At 36.8% G+C, this 21,984-nt stretch overlaps 1 protein-coding gene across 2 annotated transcripts; it reads right to left on the minus strand.

Moving 5' to 3' along the window:
- Positions 1 to 1,595: 1,595 nt before the first annotated feature.
- On the minus strand, positions 1,596 to 19,832 carry LOC147842269 (uncharacterized). 2 transcript variants are annotated; one of them, XM_087267519.1, is made up of 4 exons: positions 19,600 to 19,832; positions 15,696 to 15,752; positions 7,000 to 7,275; positions 1,596 to 4,135 (listed from the first exon to the last, which is right to left on the minus strand). In XM_087267519.1, exons 1-4 carry the CDS (start codon positions 19,688 to 19,690, stop codon positions 4,086 to 4,088), a joined length of 474 nt encoding a protein of 157 aa, XP_087123645.1. In that variant the 5' UTR covers positions 19,691 to 19,832; the 3' UTR covers positions 1,596 to 4,085. The 2 variants fall into 2 exon arrangements, with proteins under 2 accessions (XP_087123645.1, XP_087123646.1); XM_087267520.1 differs by lacking the exons at positions 1,596 to 4,135; positions 7,000 to 7,275 and adding an exon at positions 12,007 to 12,853 and having other exon boundaries at positions 19,600 to 19,828.
- Between the last annotated feature and the right edge of the window lie 2,152 nt (positions 19,833 to 21,984).

Consider the following 21,984-nt stretch of genomic DNA (forward strand, 5'->3'; position numbering starts at 1 on the left):
TGTGTACTCCGACCCGAGCGTTGTCGTAACAATTCACCTCTTACGCATTTCTGTGTCAATGGAGTATTCCGAGTTTGGACCAAATTAGGTTAGTTTCCACATTAACTGAATGTCAAGAATCGAGGTGTACTTACTGCACAAGTGAGGTTTTGCATAGATGCTGTCAGGCTTTGGATAATGAACATTTAAATGGCTTTCTTTATGAAGAGCATTCTTTTGAAGGAATTTTGCTCATTAGATGTATAAGCGCAGTAACCTAACGTTTAGAAATGTGCCGTAAACTTGTCATTTACAAACCCATCTCTTGTTTAAGCCCTGTTTGAATTTCTTTTGTCTGTTGAACACAAAAGAAGTTATTTTGAAGAATGTTGGAAAACAGCAGCAGTTGACTTTCATAGTATCTCATAGACTTTCACAGCATTTTTTTCCCCAACATCCTACAGAATACCAAGTTTCGTGTTAAACAGAAAAAAAACAAAAGCACATTAATAAGAGTTTAAAACCACTCAAGAGTAATTTATTAAATTATTTTAATTATATTTTTAAGATTTCATGGTGGCACGGTGGGGCAGTGGGTAGTGCTGTCGCCTCACAGAAAGAAGGTTGCTGGTTCGAGCCTCGGTTTGGTCAGTTGGCATTTCTGTGTGGAGTTTGTATGTTCTTCACGTTCACGTGGATTTCCTTCGAGTGCTTCGGTTTTCGTCACTGTCCAAAGACATGCACTGAATTGGGTAAGCTTAATTGTCCGTAATGTATGTGTGTGAGTGAGTGTGTATGGGTGTTCCCAAGTGATGGGTTGTAGCTGGAAGGGCATCAGCTGCATAGAACTAATGCTGGATAAGTTTATTTCGATGTGGCAACCCCTAATTAATAAAGGGACTAAGCTGAAAAGAAAATGAATGAAGGAATGAATGATTTCCTTTGAATTATTTTATCTCTCATTAGGTCTAAATTCATTCTCAGCTTTGAAAGTTGAATCATATGGCCTTAAACCAAAAAAGTTTCATTTTAAAATGCAAGTAATATTGTGTAATATATTATTATTATTATTATTATTATTATTATTATTATTGTTATTATTATTATTATTATAGGAATGTATTTTAAAGTGTAAGTTTCTTCTGTGGGGAAAAGCTATATTTTCAGTAATTTGTATCCAGTCTTCAGTGTCACATGATTTTTTTTTTTAGAAATTATTCTAATTTGATTTGCTACTCAAAAACAATTCTGAATATTTTGATCACACTTTTCTATAAGGTTTCATTAGTTAATGTATTTACTAACATGGACTAATTATGAGCAATACTTGCACAGTATTTTTTATAGTTCAACATTTACTAATGCCTTATTACCTTCCAAATTCACCCTTGTTAACATTAATCAATGCACAGTGAGCTATTTTTCTAAACTGACATTAACTAACATGAAAAGTACTGTAATACATGTATGTTAATTGTTTCTTCATGTTAGTAAATGCATTAGTGAACAATTCAATTATCTGAATATATTTTGTATTGAAAGCTGTTAGTGTGTGAGAACTAAAATACAATCTTGTTTGTTTGTTTTTTTCCAGGATTTTTTTTATGAGGAAAACGTAAAAGAGAACTCTTTATTAATAAAAGAATGTTTTATAACAAACCTTGTATAATTGTATTTGTAAACTGTGTAACACACTATACCAATTGCATTGTATCATTCCTAGAAGTCATGCATGATGTAATCCAAACAAAACTTAGATCCCTCTGCTGAACAAACTGACCTCTGTTAGCTCTAGAAATCATACTGTTGTTGTGTTGATGTCTTGTCTGTTTGTTTTTGCACATTTTTAGGGCACATTTATGTTTAGCAGAACTGACATCATCTCATACTTCAGTCTCTAATCAAGTCTTCTGATCAATAAATGGTCACACTTCATTTTGATGGTCCGTTTGTTGAATTTAAGTTACTTTGCATCGGCATGCCAACTAATTCTCATTAGATTATAAGTAGACTCTCATGTTGGGGTTAGTGTTAGTTGATATGTACTTGCAAAGTTTCTTATAGTCAGTTTAATGTGTGTTTATCAGCAGAATCAGCAGATATTAAACAGACAGTCACTCAAATGGACTATCAAAATAAAGTGTTACCCAATAAATTGCTTACCTCCTTCAGGATGCTTTTCATTTTCTTTTCATTCAATGCACTTGAATTCGCACATAGTATCTCACTGGCAGAGCTGTGATAAAACAAAACGCTATTGACTCTTTTTCAAAAATGGAAGGAGCTACTTAATTTCCTGCCATGTCTTCATATTTCAGTTAAAAGTACATCACACATCAAAAAAAAATGCACATTTCAAAGCACTTCACAGTACCTTCTACAAATGCGGACTAAGAAGTGCAGTGTAGACAATGCATAGGACTGAACTGTTCATGTGTTTATGTGGCTCTAACCAACAGTCCAACATGCTTGTCCTAGCTATTTGATTTTAGCTTATTTTAAGCAACATATAAAACCACAAAAAGCTATATGGAGTACCCAAAACAGGCCAACACAATAATCAAAGAGTACAGCCGGGCCCGGATTAATTCAGAGGGCCCTGGGCACAATGTCTTGTAGGCCCCCTACCTGGCCAGACCCCTATAGTTGAATAAAAAATAAGATTGATAAAATATTTTTTAATAAAATTAATCTATAGCGTATTGCCCACATTTTTAAAAATAAATCATATACAGTACATATATTTTAGTCTACAAAGATTTAACTTAATTTTAAAGCATTTAAAGCACACTTTGAAAAAAACACTAATATAACTAGTGAAAATTAATGGATTTTAATATACTTGTTCACTGAAGCAGTACTTAAAATTATATTTAATTGTATTTTTAATGTATGACTTTTACAAACTTATAATGCATATGATTTCGATATAACACCTCTCCAATCCAGTTCTACGAATCTGAGTCTTCCTTAATACACACACTTATTAATGATTCCTACTTGTCTTCCTCGTGATGAAGAGTAGGCAAAATTCGACATGTAGAGCGGGAAATGAAGAACATGATCATCAGACGCTGCATTTGAACCGGGTTCATGATCGATCGTGTCAAAATGTGTTGCTAAGTACACCACTCACACTGCTGATTGTTGCTCTCTTTAGTTATGTTGTCTCTGTCAAACGGTGATGGGCGGGAATCACTCAACTAGCTTATTCCAACGAGGTGCGCTATTTGCACTTAGCCTAAATAGACACTACAAAATGTATGTCTGGGATGACATACCAGTTAGAAATAAATGAATAGTAAATATTTAGTAACACTTAATTTTGATGGTCCATTTGAGTATTAGTAGACTGTCTGCTTATAATCTGTTGATACTGCTGCTAAATATAGGCATTTAACTGACTATGCCAACCCCAACCTAACAGTCTACTCATAATCTAATGAGAATTAGTTGTAATGTAGATGCAATGTAAATTAAATTCAACAAACGGACCACCAAAATAAAGAGTGACCCTATATTCATTTTTGGATAAACTATCCCTTTAATATGCCCACTTATGGTCAATTCTATTCACACACTCAAAAGCTGACAGACAAACAGCATCAGTCACTTTGTCTGGTTTCGGCAGTTCAGTGTGAAGTCTGTCTCCTCTGCTATTTGTCTGAGCTGGTTTTTGCCAAATTAACATGCTGAATTGATGCTTGTGATGTTGTACAATTTCAGAGCAATGACATACTGTTATCTGATGGTTGTGCTTGTCGGCATCTGTCTGGGTTGTAAATTAACATGTACACTCTGTGCTTTCTCACTGATGATATCTGTCACTGATTCAATATGCAGAATGGGTTAAAAATAGTTTACAATATAAAACCAACAGTGTGGAACAACACTAAAAATCAACTAATGCCAACCAATTCTCTAAAACCAACCAACATTTACAATGGGCAAGTTTCAAATTGGAATGTCCTTTAACTTTTGGTCCTTTTGCTGTAACGGTCCGATGCTTTATGTTAAAACTAATATGATTGGTTCTCAGGTAAATGTCCACTTTTTTTATAGTGTCTGTTTTTGCCATCCACATTCTGCTTTTCCTCTGTATTGCTTCATCTCTTCTCAGGTGTGTCATGCTTCATTCCGAGACAAAATCTTGCTTCTGTTGTGGCCCAGAATAGGAGAAGAAAAAATTAGATGGGAGAAAAAGTAATTCTTCACCCCAAAGAAAAATGATATACTTCGTTCCAACCCTTTTTCCTAATTTGAACAAACATTATAACGTTATAAGTTTGAGTATGAGTTTTTTTTTTTTCCTACTATAAAAATCTATGACTACCGTAGGCTTTCTGGTTACCAATATTGCTCCAAATATCTTATGTGGTCAAACTGAGAACACAACACTTTGGAATATAAAATATACCAACATGTATACTAGTAACAGCACATACAGTTGAAGTCAGAAGTATTATCCCCCCTTTGAATTTTTTTCTTCTGTTTTAAATATTTCCCAAATGATGTTTAACAGAGCAAGGAAATTTTCACAGTATGTCTGATAATATTTTTTTCTTCTAGAGAAAGGCTTATTTGTTTTATTTCGGCTAGAATAAAACAGTTATTAATTAAAAACAAAAATATTTTAAGGTCAAAATTATTAGCCTCTTTAAGCTATATATTTTTTTCGATAGTCTACAGATAAAAACATTGTTACACAATAACTTGCCTAATTACCCTAACCTGCCTAATCAACCAAGTTAAGCCTTTAAATGTCACTTTAAGCTGTATAGAAGTGTCTTGAAAAATATCTAGTCAAATATTATTTACTGTCATCATAGCAAAGAAAAAAAATAAATCAGTTATTAGAAATGAGTTATTAAAACTATTTTGTTTAAAAATGTGTCCAAACTTGGTCCTGGAGGGCCGGTGTCCTGCACATTTTATTTCCAACCCCAATTAAACACACCTGAACCAGCTAATCAAGCTTTCCAATGTATACTAGAAACTTCCAGGCAGGTGAGTTAAAGGAAGTTGAAACTGAACTGTGCAGGACACGGCCCTCCAGGACTAAGTTTGGACACCCTTGTTGTAAAAGCATCTTCACATACTGTTGCTTTGCAAATGAAAAGTGAAATGTGCATTGCAGGCAGTGTACTTCTACCATGATTTCCACAAGTTTTTTTGTTTTTTTTTACTTCCAAGTATAACACCATACGAGGTGAGCTATCGAGCAAACTGACTGCTGTGTTGAAAGCCGTCCACAAGGAGATAACTGAAAGCACTTGATACCAGATTACAGGCCCATTAAGATGTTTTTGTGCTATTTATTTACAACAGTTTATCTATTGATAACATGTCCCTTTTAAACATTTCACACTGTAGTTGGTGTCATCATAAGAACTTCCCGGTAGCATTAGTTTTGCCCAGAAAATGCAGGAGAATGTATTACAGTTAACAAGGTATGTGTTTGCAGTTTAGCAAACATGTAGCCCTGGGCACATATTCCCAATGAGCCTGAGCTGTCTTTAAACTTTTTTGGATCAGACGGAGGAGAACGTGTGTTTTCGTGAACCTCCACCGACAAAGTGCTAATCGGCTGTTGATGACTACTGATCCATGTACAGTATATAAGCTTAAACAACGCAAGGGAAGAATGGTTCCAATTTTACATCATGTAAATCATACTTTACATCAGGGGTCACCAATCTCGGTCCTGGAGGGCCGGTGTCCCTGCAGGGTTTAGCTCCAACTTGCCTCAACACACCTGCCTGGATGTTTCAAGTATACCTAGTAAGACCTTGATTAGCTTGTTCACGTGTGTTTGATTAGGGTTGGAGCTAAAATCTGCCGGACACCGGCTCTCCAGGAACAAGTTTGGTGACCACTGCTTTACATCATGAAAGCATTTAGCCTTAGTGTATAAAACATTGTTTAGACTGTATAAAAACAGTAGAAATTTATTGCAGGTCCCCACACAATTAGCTGTATGAAGAAGTTTGTGAGTACATGTGTGCGTGTGGAGTCTTGGGCATGCACTGAAACTAGAAACAAATGATTAGGAATCGTTAACGTATGGTCTTTCCATATGGTGACAAGCGGTTTGTTATCACCCTTTTGACCTTTTATGGTCATAAAGTGGCTCAGTGCTACTGCTTGATAAAGTACTCTGCTGTCATTCACCCTCCTGCAGTGGTTTCCTCCCACCGGCCGGTGCTTTTTCTGGCGTTACTTTTGACTAAACAGAGACCTGAAGTTAAATGTAGTGACCCTGGATGGTTCTAGATATAGCAATAACATTAAGTTAAATGTAGAAACCTTAAAGTTTGCAGTCTCATGCTGAAAGTTTCAATATTTCATGCCAATGGATGGAATCTTCTTTATCTATATTTTACCCAAAAGATTAGGTACGGATTTGCAGAGAAAAACTGCAGGAACAGAACTCGAGGCTTGATTACTAAGGTCAGGGCTCACCAATCTCGGTCCTGGAGGGCCGGTGTCCCTGCAGGATTTAGCTCCAACTTGCCTCAACGCACCTGCCTGGATGTTTCAAGTATACCAAGTAAGACCTTGATTAGCTTGTTCAGGTGTGTTTGATTAGGGTTGGAGCTAAAATCTCTAGGACACTGGCCCTCCAGGAACAAGTTTGGTGACCACTGACTAAGGTCTTCAAACTAAGTCAACCAAGTTCTGAATGAATATTTTGAATAAGCACTTTAAAAAAATGATTGACATCTATGAATAGATTAATTTTGGTCCTGTCTGTTTGCATCCACTTCAGACATGGCTGGTTTTGTTTACAGTCATCTCTGCTATTATGTGAAAGCCTTCTCTTTGAAACTTTCTTCATACTTATATCAATGCAGATAATAAATTAATAACATATTAATATTAAGCATACAATTCTCTGAAAATCAAACATTTAAAGCATTTTACCATAATGCTGGTGTGCATTAAGGGATACTTTCAGAATACACAATTATAAAAGAGCATGTAGCATCTACTACTTTTCATAAATTTCATTTGCCTTACCTGGAAGAAGATGAAGAGTCTTCTTCAGCTGTACAGAGCCCGACACAGATGGGTATGTGGCCACACAGATGAGCTCCCTGATGTTGAAGGGATCAACCAGATACAATCGATTCTCAACAGTGGAGAATGAGCCGCCCTTCTTGACAGAATTGATTACATACAGAAATCTAAAGGCAGGTTCCCAGTGAAGAGTGGGTTCTATCTTTGTATATCTGGCCGTACAGACAGCAATCTTCTGACCATTATCACTTTCCAGATGGATGGAAAGATGAGAAACTAAAAACAAAGAACTTTAGTGTCAGAATCATATTAATATAATAACCTTAGTGTTCTTTTCTTTTGGTCATTATGTAACACTAGGGGTTCCGCTTAAGAGACCAGTCACATATAGTATGAGTAGTATGAAATCAGTGCTAACAGAACAGGCTATTGAATACTGTGTGCAAGGCAACTCCCTTAGGCATGCAGGTATTTAAGTTAGCTTATGTTCATCTATGTCTTCCGCATCAAATCAGGGAGCACTTTTACTATAAGCATTACTACACTTGCACGTTGTGCTGCCGAGTATAATGACAATAAGTTATACTGCCTGTAGTAAACACGCACCCTGACCTGATGTGGAAGAGAATGATAGCAGTAGGCTACATTTCCTCACTTTAGGGTTGGTGCTCAGTCTGATTTGAAGCTGTGATGACTGACATGCTTTTCTAGACAGTCAAGATTATTGAACAGTAGATGAAACCACCTCCTGCATCAAAGCATTTGCAGCTCAATGAGTGGTAAGCTGCGTCCCAAATCGCATACTTATGCACTATTCTACGCCATTTTGTAGTATAAATAGTGTAAGTAGTGCGTTCACACTGAAAACTCTAAAAATAATGAGTGCACTTTAATTACCCGGATGATGCACTCATTCAGCCGCTAAAATGAAGTGTGTAATGATGGACACTTCACGCACTCAACGACCGTAGGTTTGCTTATGTAGCGGAAGGGGCGGAGCTATCGGACGCACATGTTGAATAACTTTATTTAATTTGGATAGTGAAAGCAAAATTCTTTTACGAGAGTGATTATAGCGCCTCCCGATAGTGATTGCGGCAACACTCACGGCAGGTATTATTTGATAATTCGGCCGTTTACTTCAATGATTTGGCAACCGTCAAACGTCATCAGGGAAACGGTTTGAATTTCCGCTTAGTAAAAAAAACATTAGTGTGCCATTTGGGACGACACTACATACATATACTATCCTGTTGAGTGTGTAAGTGCATAAGTACATAGTGCATGAGTGCATAGTGTATAGTGTGCCATTTGGGACGCAGCTGTAGTGTCAGGTCCTGTGCTCCATGTTTTTATGCTTTCGTCATGTGACCTTCCACATGTGCTCCTTTGTTCGTTTTCCGCCGTTTCTTAATGTTCATTAGTTTCACCTGTGTTCCTCCCCCATGTATCATCAGTGTCATCATGTCCTTGGGTATTTGTACCCCGTAGTTTGGTTTAGTGCCTTGTCTGGTATTCTAAGTCTCATTTGTTCACATTGTTTTTCAAGTGAGGGTTCATAAATAAATGTAAGTGTTTGATAACTCCTACAATCCTTTGCCTTTCTGAGAGAGCCCAGGTGTGACAGGTAAATGGGTGCAGGCTGAGATTTTCCATTGTTCTGTGATATGCATGAAGTTTGTGGTGCTTTGTATGCTGAATAACGTTCACTGCTCACGTTTCGAGATCTTTCACCCTCACTATTCTAAAGTGCAGCACACTTGACCCTGCATGTGATGACTACCCTGCAGGTCCATTAAGCTCCCTACTGAAAAAAACAGCTTAAACCAGCCTAGGCTGGTTGGCGGGTTTTAGCTGGTCAGCCAGGCTGGTTTTAGAGGGTTTTCGGCAATTTCCAGGCTGGTTTCCAGCCATTTCCAGCCTGGTCTTAGCTGGTCAGGCAGGGAGATGACTAGCTAAAACCAGCTTGACCAGCCTAGCCAGGCTGGGAGCCCAGCCAAAACCAGCTATGTCCAGCTTAAACCAGGCTGGTCAAGCTTGTTTTAGCTGGATTTAGCTGGTCATTTTTCAGCCTGACCAGCTAAGACCAGGCTGGAAATGGTTGGAAACCAGCCTGGAAATGGCCAAAACCCCTCTAAAACCAGCCTGGTCACCTTGCTAAAACCAGCCAACCAGCCTAGGCTGGTTTAAGCTGGATTTTTCAGCAGGGCTGAGACACGAAAAGAGTTTTACACGGGTAGCTCCAAGCTGAGACCATTTGCTATCTCCTCCTCTGGAGTCTGTCATGACTCCAGAGGAGGCACAGATGCCACAGCCATGTCACCCTGCAGCCCAAGACCGGTTACTCACTGAAGCAAAGCAGGGCTGAGCCTGGTTAGTACCTGGATGGGAGACCACTAGGGAACACTAGGTTGCTGTTGGAAGTGGTGTTAGTGAGGCCAGCAGGGGGCGCTCAACCTGTGGTCTGTGTGAGTCCTAATGCCCCAGTAAAAGTGAAGGGGACACTAAACGGTCAGTGGGCGCCGTCTTTCGAATGAGACGTTAAACAGAGGTCCTGACTCTCTGTGGTCATTAAAAATCCCATGACACTTCTCGTGAAAGAGCAGGGGTGTAACCCCGGTGTCCTGGCCAAAGTCCCTCTATCGGACCTTACGATCATGGCCTCCCAATCATCCCCTTCCACCGAATTGGCTCTATCACTGTCTCTTCACTCCACCAATAGCTGGTGTGTGGTGAGCGCACTGGCGCCGTTGTCCTGTGGCAGCCGTCGCATCATCCAAGTGGATGCTGCACACTGGTAGTGGTGTGGAGAGACCCCCCTCATGATTGTGAAGTGCTTTGGGTGTATGGCCATACACAATAAATGCGCTATATAAATATATATTACATTACATTACATTACATGACTCGGAGGAGCTCAATCATGCAACCAACGCACTCTCATTATGTCTATCTAGTCAATTTGGGGAAGTCTAGGTAGACCTGTTCACTTTCCAGTTGTATTATTTCCTGACCTAGGCATTCTTTTGCATAGAAGCAAAGGACACAGCTGGTCCCGGGTAAGGTTGCACCAGTTCATGTGTTGCTTAAACTCAGGGTTTAATTTGTGCTGGAACATTCCGGATCTTGCACCTCATTTTACCGATTCCCCCTCATCAACTGCCCTCCTCCCCCGCCCGCTGTTCACTTTCTTCCATGACTTCCTAACACTCTTCACTTTCATGCACGACACCTCTTCATCCTCAGGAAACATGCCAGATCCGTTACCCCGATCTGTTCCGGGACCTCACAGTTCACAAATTAAGCACTGCTTAAACTGGAACCTAAAGTCCACAATAGAGGCTCAGTAACTACTAGTTAGTTTTTGTAGCTACATGTGTTCTTACTTCAGTTGCACCACATGTTTTTAATGCAAAATGTAGCTAGTAGGTCGTAAGATCTTTGTAAAGTAATCTGTAGTCGCATTGAATGATGTAATATCTAATAGGAAGGAATCGTTAAACTGCAATAAATTTAATATATTTATATATACAGTTGAAGTCAGAATTATTAGCCCCCCTGAATTATTAGACCTCTTATTTATTTTCTTCCCAATTTCTGTTTAATGGAGAGCAGATTTTTTTTCAACACATTTCTAAACATAATATTTTTAATAACTCATTTCTAATAACGGATTTATTTTATCTTTACCACGATGACTGTAAATAATATTTTACTAGATGCTTTTCAAGATACTACTATACAGCTTAAAGTGAGATTTAAAGGCTTAACTGGGTTAATTAGGCTAACTTGGCAGGTTAGGGTAATTAGGCAAGTTATTGTATAACAGTGGTTTGTTCTGTAGATTATCAAGAAAAAATATAACTTAAAGGGGCTAATAATTTTGTCCCTAAAATGGTGTTTAAAAAAATCAAAAACTGCTTTTATTCTAGCCGAAATGAAACAAGTAAGATTTTCTCCAGAAGAAAATATATAATCAGAAATACTGTGAAAATTTCCTTGCTCTGTTAAACATCATTTGGAAAATATTCAAAAAAGAAGAAAAAAATTTGAAGGGGGCTAATAATTCTGACTTCAACTGTATATACAGAGAATTGAACCATTAACTATTCTGGCATATGTTCTACGCAGTGGATGCCCTCCCAGCTGTAACCTAGTACTGGGAAACACCCATACACACTAAGGCCAATTTCGTTTCCCCACATCACCAATAGGACATGTCTTTTGAACTGTGGGGGAAACGGGAGCATCCAGAGGAAACCCACATGAGTGTAAATTTAGAGCCAGTCACTAATAACAGACGACACACATACCAGCATCGCGAGCCGCGAATGCACGCGAAATACACATGAAGATATCATACACTGTGAAACCCCACAGTCAACTTTATCAAATGAAATTAACTCAAAATTTACTAAAAGTTAATTCTACTAATTTGAAAGTAGTTTTGAACTCAGTGTTGAAGGTAATGACTTAATTAAATACCTCATTACTGTAACTTAAATGGAGTAAGTTCACAGCACTCATTTGCATTAGCTTTTGAACTCAAATGGTTTGTTGCAAATCAGTTTCTTCAAACGGTTTGAGTTACCTTAACTGGTCACACTTTAAAATAAAGTTCATTAGTTAATGTTAATCCATGCATTTACTAACATGAGCAAACAATGAACAATACATTTACTACTGTATTTGTTCATGTTAGTTAACGTTAGATAATGAAAATACAGTAGCTCATTGTTAGCTCATGTTAACTCATGGTGCATTAACTAATGTTAACAAGCATGGACTTGGATGTTATTAATGCATTAGTAAATGTTCAATTATGATTAATAAATGCTGAACATGTGTTGTTCATGATTAGTTCATGTTAGTAAATGCATTAACTAATGAACCTTATTGTAAAGTGTTACCCCTTAACCTTTTGGGTTTACAGTGTAACTTTAAACCAGATATTATTTTAATGACCTACATATGAAAGAGAAAAGAACAGGAAGAAAACCCCAGTCATGAAGAAATGCTTATTTATTGATGGATAGCACAAAACACTTTTTGAAAGAAAATTAAACTATTCTTTCAAAAAAACAAGGACCAAGTTAAGGCTGTGAGTAGAGGGAAATCATTCTTCATTATTATCGCCATCTCCTCAATGTAAACTAATCTCACTGTCATTCCTTTTTTGGTATTATACATGTGGGGAGACTGTAATTTTTTAGTTGGAACTTAGTGTTACATTTAAACTAAGTTCAGTGGTGCAACAAAAAGTGTGTAAGTTGTAACTTAGTGTCTCTTTACGTCACAACTAGGCTACGTTTTATCTTACGCACTGCTGGTGCAACCGGCCCCTTGTGATTACACAACTATGCCTTTCCCCCAGTGAGTGTACTTACACACATTCTGGGCAAGGTCATGGTGGACATGGAGAAGGTCTTGCTGATTATACAAATCTGGTTCTCAGGACTTATTCACCTCATGACAGCATCTCCTTGGCAGTTGCATGCAGTGGTAGACAATACCACTTCATCTATGGTGTGTTTTGCTGAGGTCTGGACCTGGATATATCCTAAAAGCTTCCACTACTACTTTCTGAAATCAGATAGTGAACTTACAAACACTGTTCTCAGAGGAGACAAACTCAGCCTTGGCCTTGCCTCATCCCACTTATGCTCTGCTTATTTACATGAACTGGACTGTGAGCTTTGTCTACTTTGGATGTTAACGTCAGGGAAAGACTGTCTCCAAACAGAAGTTGGTTTACTGAATAGTGGATGCCATCATGATGACGTAAAAGATCCAAGGTGAGCCTTGCCACTGGGACACAGAGCTTCAGGGCTGGTGCTGTGCTTCTCTAGCAGAGCTGCAGGGTGGGAGAGACTGAATGAATTAATAAGATTCTAAAATGTCAGAGTGGAGCCATTCTCTTCTTGCGTTTAATCCCATATGTGCATTTTTAAACAGTTCCTGAAGATAAACCCGTGTCTTTCCCTCCACAGAATTATCTTCATATTTATCTGTCTTTTTGTGTCCAATTATTTAACATGGTTCAGTGGTTATGGTTCAGCAGTTCAGACACCCCTATAAAGTTTTCACAGAAAGAGAGCCCTGGGCCATGCTGAACAATCCCAGGAACAATCCCAGGATGTCCTTCGAAAAAGAGTAGGGTTTTAACCCCGGCATCCTGGCCAAATCTGCCCACTGGCCTCTGTCCATCATGGTCTCCTAACCATCCCCATATTCCAATTGGTTTCCAATTGATGGTTTCCAATTGATGGATGGAATCAATTGGTTGTGCCAGACAACCAATTGATTCCAATTGGTTGTCTGGCGCAACATGGCTGCCGTTGCGTCATCCAGGTGGATGCTGCAAACTGGTGGTGGATGAGGAGATTCTCCCCCCCATTGTGTAAAGCGCTTTGAGTGCCCAGAAAAGCGCTATATAAATGTAAGGAATTATTATTATTATTATTATTATTATTATTATTATTATTATTATTAACACTCGTCTCCTTAGAATTACAAGGTTCTATCTAATATTTTTGTCAAAATTGAGTTATTGACATATTCTTATTAAATGGCAACTTATTTACATTATGGGATGTTTATTTAATAAGTCGTTTACATTTAAATACTTTTTATTGAAAAAGACAAATGTTATACACATACTCTTTGCTATGGAATGCAAAAACTTTGAAGCTCATTATCTCAAAATCATTCAGAAAGCAGATACAACCTTATAATTCCAAGGTGACACGCTGTCTCAGCTCATCGGCATGAATCTGAAGTGTGACTGCTTGCTACCATCTTATATACCCATGTGTTAGGGAATGGATCTCATGTGCAAATTGAATCCACCAGCTCTATTGGAATATTTTCATACTACTCAGAGATGATTGGTTTCCCTTCTTCAGATAACAAGGGTTATGTTAGGTGATTGCAATCTCAAATGCTATTCTATATGTGTCCCAGATAGCATTCGAAGGTGGGCTACTTTAGGCAGTTATGCTGCACTAGTGGTACACCTTCTGCCAAGACAAAAGGAATGTGAGCCTGAAGTGGCCCACCTGTACAATGGCAAAGGGGGGCCAAAGATTCAAATTCTTATATGGGCTATTTAAGGCAAATATTTGGCACTTATGGCAAAATGTAATCTGAATGTGAGCCTAATGTGGCCCATGTGGAAAATGGTCAATTTGGCCCAAATGATGGAGGACAAATGTGGGCCACAGTTGGCAAAATAGTGGCATAGTCATTTAAGGGTAATCTGTGTCTAAACCTAAAGTGGCTCACACGTCTAAGTGCAAATGTGGCCCAGTTATCTTAAAACATAGACTAAAGTCACCATCATGGAGAAAAGTGTTTGCTTTAGCTGGCTCATAGCCCTGAACCTCTTAATATCAATTTTATTTTGGGCTGCTGAAACTTTTAAGAACTTTGCTTGAAAAGTTTGTTCATTACAGCAAACAAAATGAAGTGAGGCACAACCTGTGATGAAGTAATATATAGGGTGCATGACAACCCTACCGTTTGACATGTAAAATTTCATTAAAATATAGCAACAAATATGTCGAAGTGCAAGTACGACCCTGAATATGTAAAGTATGGATTTACATATATTAACGACAAAAAAGACTTAAAGCCTCAGTGTGTCATAAGTAGCGAGGTGCTCTCACAAGAGAGCATGACACCTTCTAAATTAAAACAACATTTAGACAACCAGACAACATGTTTTATTAACAGTTCAGTTTAGTTCATGGTAACTGAACCTTTCCTCACCCAAACCACTGTTTACAGTATTTGTCGTTTTTACTTTGTAATATTTAAAAAATTTGATACATTTTGTTAAATGACAGCAATAAAATATAGTTTATTTCTAAGTCTTGGTGATTTTCTTATCATTTATTTGTCACTACTTGTGTATGTTAACAAATAAATACAAATTAATTATAATTCCTAAAATTGTATTAAAGTTCCTAAAAATTTGGGTCGCGGCTTGATGACCATGTAAAAATGTGGGTCCCATGGCCAAACCAGTTGAGAACTCCTGGTTTAATCCATTATTAATAGGCCAGATTTGAGTCTGAATAAAAGCAAATTGTGGCCCAGAATAGGGTCAGTTCTGGTTCATTGGGTTGAATTCTGGCTAATATGTGGTATTGCTTTGGCTTATTTGTGGCCCAGATCTGACAAACAGAAACGGACCGCCCTAGAGCCATCATTCCACTCAGAATGTGGTCCAGATGTAAGTGTATGGTGTGGGCCGGTTCTGGGCCAGAATAAAAGCAAGCTGTGGCCTAGAATAGGGTCAGTTTTGGTTCATTTGGTTGAGTTCTGGCTTATATGTGATATTGCTACAGTATGGCTTAATTGTGGCCCAGATCTGGGCAAACAAGTGCCATCATTCCATGCAGTATGTGGGCCAGATGTAAGTGTCTGGTGTGGACTGGATTTGAGCTACATAAATTTTGCTAGCTGGGGTGTGTGCGCACAATGAAATTAAGTCATCTCTAGTACATGACAAACATGAAACATCAAGAGATATAGATCTATATCCATAAACCTTAATGCACTCTATTTCAATTTAGTAAGACTTGATTTTTAGATTTAAAATCTCATGCTTTTTTGCTTAATAACTTGGTCAATAATCTATGTAACAATTGATTTTCAAAATTTATAAATAAATAATATTTTTATTATCTGACCTGTCAGCTTTTCAATCCCAAAAGCTCCTTTCTGTTGGGTTTCAGCGTCTTCATCTCCTAAAACAATAAGTGGCACAACAGATTAGTGCTAGCAGGTAAATGTGAGCATGTAGTACATAAAAACACAACCCTTCACTTAAGTGAGAATGTCAGTTAGAGCCCATTTCACAAATGTAAGTGTGGGCTTTTGTTTAGTATGGCCTGCTGATGATCATTTAATAGACGCTTTTATCTAAAGTGACATAAAAATGAGGATAATAGAAGCACTTTATACCACCAAAGAATGCAATATTTTGTAGATGCTGTGACAAGCATTTACTTATTTATTATTATTATATTTTCCTTAAGCTTAGTCTCTATTTCAAAGGTCACCACAGCAGTTGACTGAACCGCAAACTATTCCAGCATACATTTTATGCAGTGGATGCCCTTTCAGCCGCAACCCAGTATTGGGAAACACCGACACAAACTCAATAACACACTTATATGCTACAGCTAATTTTGATTTACCCAATTCACCTATAGCGCGTGTCTGTAGACTGTGGGGGAAAGTGGAGCACCCGGAGGAAACCCAAACAGACTGGAAACTCCCCAACTGGCCTAGCCGGGACTCAAACCAGCGACATTCTTGCTGTGAGGCGACAGTGCTAATCACTGAACCACCTTGTCACTATATTCATTCATTCATTCGTTCAATCATTTTCTTTTCAGCCAAGAATCTTTTATTTTTATCCATCATATATTTTACGCAGCAGATGCCCTTCCAGCAGCAACCCATCACTGGGAAAGCTATAATTTATTATTATTATTGTTATTATTATTGTTATTATTATTATTATTATTATTATTATTATTATTATTATTATTGATTGGTTCTTGAAACAAATGACAGCTCATTCTACAGGTCATTCTACCAGCATGGAACATTAAAGGTGAAACTCCTTGAAAGTAATCGTGTGGCCCCTTTGGTTTGTACTATAAAGCAATGTTTGTTAACAAAACAGAAGTTTCTTCTGGGCACATATGCCTGTGCAGTTTATTAAATATCATCCAACAGGAACAAAGTATGGCATGACTTGAATAGCATGAACAGCATAAAGAACAAACTCGCGTAACAGCGGATTATAAGTACAAATCTCAACAAGAACAAGGTCAACATGAGGGCTATAAATAATATATTAAATCAAGGGTGTCCAGACTTTGTCCTGGAGGACCATTTTCTGAGTGTTTAGCTCCAACTAAACTCTGCTGAGCCAGATAATTAAGCTCTAGTCATAAGTGAAGCTTCTACGGTGTGCTAAGGCAAATTAGAGTTAAACTCTGCAGGACACTGATGCTGTGTACAAAACCCCTAAACCCTCATTCACTATTCCCTACATTAGTCTACTAATAAAGTCCACTTGAAGATGTGAAGGAAAAATGTATCTCCAGTATATATATTTCAAACTCTTCGGCTAGAATACTTGCTCATACCAAATGTTCTGCTCATATAACCCCAATCTTGTATGACCTCCATTAGCTCTTATTTGCATACCGTATTAAATTCAAAATCCTCCTCCTTGCATTTAGATCCTTTGCAACATGTTATGCTCCTTTGACTCTGGCCTTCTTCAATGGGGGGCAGATCATTCAGTGTCTTTGCACCAAAACTTTGAAACTCTTTACTACACACTCTGTTCTGTTAATAATATCTCAGAAATTTAAATCTTTACTTATAACTCGCTTGTTTTCTGAATGTTATACTTCTTATTTGAAAAACTGACCAGTTTTTTTGATCAACCTGTACTCTGCATATTTGTCTCCTGGGTCTTGTTATGTATTTCTAGGTTGTTTTATTTGATGTATTGAATTTTTGCGAACCTAATGTTGTCTCTACTTGATTATTGTTTCTTTCAATGTCTGTTCCAACTATCTCTTTTTGTTACATTCGTTGTGCTTTGGAAAGGCGCTATGTCCTCCTGAGACCCCACCCATTGACTTGTGTCCTCTGTAGTGGACATTACATTTTCATGAATTTCCTTTGAATTTTTTGAGCTACTCTGTCAAGTCCTGTTGTACAGTTCAGAGGACATCCTGGGCTTTCTAGTGATATGTCATTTGATTGGCTGGCATGCTAAGAACTACTTCTTACACTGCATTCAAAATGACCGACATACAAAACAAGCACATTTTATGGGAGGAAAAGAGGTGTGTAAAATTTAGCTTTATAAATGTTTTTAACTATTATTATTACGTATATATTTGTTTATTAAATTTTCAGGAACAATACATTTAGCTTTCAAAGCTGTTAACTTGTCTGTGTTTCAAAATATCCTTTTTTAAATGTAATAAAAATCATTTTGACTTGTGTAAAATCACAGAATTTATTTTTAATTATTATTTTTTTAACTCTTTTTTTTTTTGCATTTTTATTGAAAAAACCTTCATACATTACATACAGTACTGCCTGAGTTCTTACAAAGAAATATGCCATCAAAATTATTTTGGTAGTACTTACAGTGAATTTAACTTACAACAAAAAGGAACACAAAACCCTACCACACACCCCCACCCATTTAACATTGATCAAAATATTTGTGGAAGGTTCATAAAAATAAAAGGCATATATGCATAACATTTAAAATCATATATAGATCTGGCTGGGACAAAAATTTAAAATTGAGGCAAGGTGTACATGGACAATGAAACCAAAAGAGACATTATAAAACAATTATAAGATAATTATAAAATAAATAATGAAATAAGATAAATACATAAATTAACATACAACAGTCTTGTAAGTCTATCAGTTTAATTAAAACAATTATTTTGAGGTTATATATAAATAAACATTTATTATTATTAATATTGGTATTATAGTATAAGTGAATCAGAAGGGATGCTGTATTGTTTGTGCTATGCTGGATGATATATCTCTCAGATAGATTAGATTCTTGGTCAGACCCTGTGATATATATATTTTTTTTGACAATTAACAAGCTGTCTATTAGTAATGACACAAAGACTTTTGATTTCTGCCATGTATACAAATGGTACTTTAATTAAATAGTATTGTATTTTTAACCATACACTGATGGAATTGTGCCTAATAGTCCAGTCATTATGCATTCTGAACGTGGACTGGATTTGAAAATAAAATATCCTATTTAATAAAATAATAAAAAATAAAATATCCTATTTAAAAATTTCAGACCCTGATGAAATAAGCATATGTGTTTAATATGACACAATGTGTCTGATGTCACAGTCACTGCCCTTTTGGTCCAGAACTTTTTTTTTTTGTAACAGACCCATTGTGCAGCCTGTCTTTTTAACACCGCTTGGTTTATTTACATGTTGCACCTATTTGGCCTGAAATTGTTTGACACACTCACCAAGAGAAAATGTAGGTCAAACTTCATTGCCCACTGTTTCCAGGAAGCACATCGTTCAAACCAGAAACTGTAGCAAAACTTTGTGCATTAGTTTGTGCTTGAATGTATATGTATGGCAAGAGAACCAACCAGAAATGGACAAATGAGGAAAGAAACTCATGACATGATCACATAGCAGGACAAGAAGTACAACACACGTTACAATGTTTATATTAAACATTGGTCAAATGTCATGTGGTTGTTACTCTCAATATGGTTACTAACCCAAAATCAGAGCGTGCAAATGAAAGAGCAGATTTCTTATTTGAATCACAGTTAAAGCGACACACTAAAGTCTAAATCAATATAAAACATTTACCTTATCAGACCGACAATTAGTAAAGAGCTCAGTTTAGCCACATTGGTAAGGCATAAATGTAAGTTATGTCTGCAAACAAATTATGTTGGACTGAGAAGCTAGACTGAAAGGTGAAACCATTAATACAGAAAGAGATCTAAAGAGTATTACATCAAAATCAGTTTAAACTCACCTTTTGCATGACTTATTATCATAAAGATGCTTAGGAGAATGACCACCAACCATGTCTCACTGTTTGCAGTCCTTACAAATCTCACACTCATCTTTATTCACCTTTAAATGTGCCTTTTCCTTTGTTTTTCTCTTCGGCTTCAGCAGTAAAGCTGTTTTGCCTTATCTGCTGATAATATTACCCCCACTCTTACCCACTTCCTGTCTTGTTCATCACACCAGTCATGTGTACTCAAAGAGAGTGTAAGATCGCTGGTTAGCACTATGTGTTGATGGTCATAATTTCATTGGCTGATTAAAATTTTATTTATTGTTTCAATTAATGTTGTTGTTTTATTGTGCTGGCAGAATTGATGCCCTCATCATAACCCCTTTTGTTGTCTATAAATCTTAAAAAAAATTGAAGGACTGTTTGGATGAATACAATTAACAATGCTTTCAGATATTTATTTATATATTAATTCAGTTGCATCCAGAATGAAAAAAACTTAAATAATAAGAAACACATCATAAAAGCATTGTTCAACATATAATATATTCAATAGAAACGTGGATGGATTTTACTGGAAACAGCAAACTTTCATAATCTATATCTACCTATCTATCTATCTATCTATCTATCTATCTATCTATCTATCTATCTATCTATCTATCTATCTATCTATCTATCTATCTATCTATCTATCTATCTATCTATCTATCTATCTATCTATCTATCTATCTATCTATCTATCTATCTATCTATCTATCTATCTATCTATCTAGAGATGGCCAAAGTAGGGCCCGCGAGCCAGAGTTGACCCATTGTAACCCTTCTTTTGGCCCACCATCCCAAATGAGAGAAGAATGAGAATGATGAAAAGGGTTTGTGCGAATGCCTTTAACACAGAAATCATCATTTCTAATTTGTTTTATTGCTTAGCTACAAAAAGCAAACTGAAATTAAATGTTTTAATTACATGTTGTAAATGATCAGATTTTTAAAAATGCAAATACTGTCACTTGACAAATAGAGGACTATGCAGAAGACATTGTTGATTCTGATTAGTCTCTTTATTAATCTGGGGTCGCCACAGCAGAATGAACCGCTAACTTATCCAGAATATGTTTTATGCAGCAGGTGCCCTTCCAGCTGCAACCCGTCACTGGGAAACATCCATAAACTCTTACATTCACACTCATACACTGGACAATTTACTTACCCAAGCCACCTAGAGTGCATGTCTTTGGACTGTGGGGGAAACCCGTGCACCCAGAGGAAACCCACGCGAACACAGGGAGAACATGGAAACTCCACACAGAAATGCCAAATGACCTAGCCAAGGTTCGAACCAGTGACCTTATTGCTGTGAGGAGATCGTGCTACCCACTGTGCCACCATGATGCCCTAAGTTCATTATAAAATGTAAAAAAAAAAAAAATACTGAAATAGTTATAGAATGTTTACTAGTCATTTTTAAATATTAATAAATGAATTAGGAAATTACCAATGCAACTATATTTACCTTCGGCCTACTAGCCTCAATCAAGTTTGGTTTTTGGCCCTTCATAAGTAAAACTTGGGGTGCCCCTGACCTATCTTTAAGTCACAACAACCCAAAAGACCGAAAGGACCTTTTAAAAGGGGATATGACAGTACCCATAATAAAACATAAAACTCAAATCAATGTAGTTTGCACAGCATCACATTTGCTGTCCAATGACAAAGTTCAAAATAAAATACTTGTATTGATAATCATGCTAAACACTAAACCAGTTGTATGTTATTGGGACGTAATTTTAAAGTTGCAACTATTCCTTATTTCCTAACCGTTAATAAATGAAAAATAATTGCAACTTTAGAATAACGTCCCAATAACGTATATAAACTATTAACTGATACTTAACAAGTCTTTAGTAAGTAATTTACTAACAGCTTGTTTATGATCTAATAATATTTTATTAGGTATAGTTATAAAGTCATTAAAATACAGTTAACGGGTCATTTATAACATGTTAACTAACAGCTTGTAAGTTCTTTATAGGCTATCTATAAGGCACAGTTATAAATAATCAACAAACTATTAACTTTTATTTAATAAGTCATTTATAACTCATTAACTAACAGTTTATTAATGGACTATTGACTAGTTATAACGAATAGTTATTCTAAAGTGTTACCGATGCCATTTTATGAATGGATGTCAAAACTGACTGTTAGCCGAATTAACTAATAATGGTTTAGCCATATGCCTGGAAGATTATCAACCCGACTACGTACCCTTATATACATTTCTTGAGAGCGCAAATACATACCAGGAAGGTACTATTTTTTTGCAATTTTTGTTTTCGTGAATCCACCAGACACGGCTGTGTATGTTTTTTCAGATCTTAAATTTCTCAAGTG

The sequence above is a fragment of the Danio rerio genome, chromosome 9 (assembly GCF_052040795.2).
Source record: "Danio rerio strain M-AB ecotype USA chromosome 9, GRCz13ab, whole genome shotgun sequence".
Classification (NCBI taxonomy): Eukaryota; Metazoa; Chordata; class Actinopteri; order Cypriniformes; family Danionidae; genus Danio; species Danio rerio.